General features: G+C 52.8%; 1 gene segment (V, D, J or C); it reads right to left on the bottom strand.

Annotated features, from left to right (window-relative positions):
- Positions 1 to 900: 900 nt before the first annotated feature.
- The window catches only part of LOC122543738, a 17734-nt gene continuing 17278 nt past the window's right edge, over positions 901 to 1356 (bottom strand). Inside the window, 1 exon segment of the C gene segment in view lies at positions 901 to 1010. Coding sequence covers positions 901 to 1010 — 110 coding nt within the window.

Genomic DNA, 1356 nt, shown 5'->3' with positions numbered 1-1356 from the left:
ATATGGGGAGGGGAAGAGGGAGGTATGGGAGATGGAGAAGGGATTGGGAGAAATGAGGAAAATGGGAAGGGGGGTTATTGGTGGGAGGTGGAAGACGATTAAGGGTGATTGAGAGTAAATGGAGGGAGATTGTGGTATAAATGGAGGGAGATTAGGGTAGGGGGCAGATGTGAAGATAATGGGACGATCCCTCCATTGTAGTAACAGACCCTTCGGCCCAACGATTTCACACTGGCCCTCCAAAGAGAAACCCACCCAGACCCATTCCCTTACCCTACTATCCTACATTTACCCCTGACTAATCCACCCGAACCTACACATCCCCGAACACTATGAGGAACTTAGCGTGGCCAGTCCACCCTAAAGTACACATCCCTGGGCTCTATGGGTAATTTGGCAGAGCCAATCCACTCTAACCTAGACATCCCTGAATACTACAGGTAATTTAGCACGGCCAATTCACTCTAACCTGCACATCCCTGGACACTATGAGCAATTTAGCATAGTAAATCCATGCTAACCTATACATCCCTGAACACTATGGGTAATTTAGCATGGCCAATTCATGCTAACCTACACATCCCTGGACACTATGGGTAATTTAGCATGCTTAATCCACCCTAACCTGCACAGCTTTGGTTCTGGGAGGAAACCGGAGAACCCGGAGGAAACCCACGCAGACACGGGGTGGGAGAATGTGCAAACTCCACACAGTTGCCCGAGGCTGGGATCGAACCAGGGACCCTAGTGCCGTGAGGCAGCAGTGCCAATCACTGAGCCATCGTGCCGCTCCAAAAATGGAGAAGATTGGGGAAATGGTGGGATTGCAGACAGACGGTGGGTGGTGGGGGGGGGGGGGGGGGGGAGCGAGGTGAGAGCTGAGGGGAGATGGGACCCACCTTAGGGAAGCCAAGCCCGGGCAGTCATCAGCAGATTGATAGCGACGCTCTTGAAGAGGAGAAACCTCAGGCCCATCACCGTCAGAGAAAGAAAGTTCCCCCGCTGCTTATCTGCGATGGTTACAATTAAACAAACGATCAACATGGTATGACCGAGATGTGCCCTTCCCCTCTGCCCCCCGACTTGGATCCGAGAGCATCAGAACGCACCAGGCACCATACACACACTAAACACACTGTCAACTGCTCCCATCCACAACTCTATCTATCCCTTTCTCTGTCCCACTCCTTCTTGCCCTCTCTCCATTCACACCTCTCTCCAACCACACCTCTCCCCATCCCTCTCTCCATTCCCTTTCCCTAACCCTCCATGCCTCTCTCCGGGCCCTTTCTCCTGCTCTCCATCCGTCTCTCCACCCTCCCTCAATCCTTCACTTCCTCCTCCTTCCCATCCACC

This window comes from Chiloscyllium plagiosum, chromosome 44 (genome assembly GCF_004010195.1).
Source record: "Chiloscyllium plagiosum isolate BGI_BamShark_2017 chromosome 44, ASM401019v2, whole genome shotgun sequence".
In the NCBI taxonomy this organism is placed as follows: Eukaryota; Metazoa; Chordata; class Chondrichthyes; order Orectolobiformes; family Hemiscylliidae; genus Chiloscyllium; species Chiloscyllium plagiosum.
The sequence above is the reverse complement of the archived record's forward strand: the minus strand, read 5'-3'. Positions and strand labels throughout refer to the sequence as shown.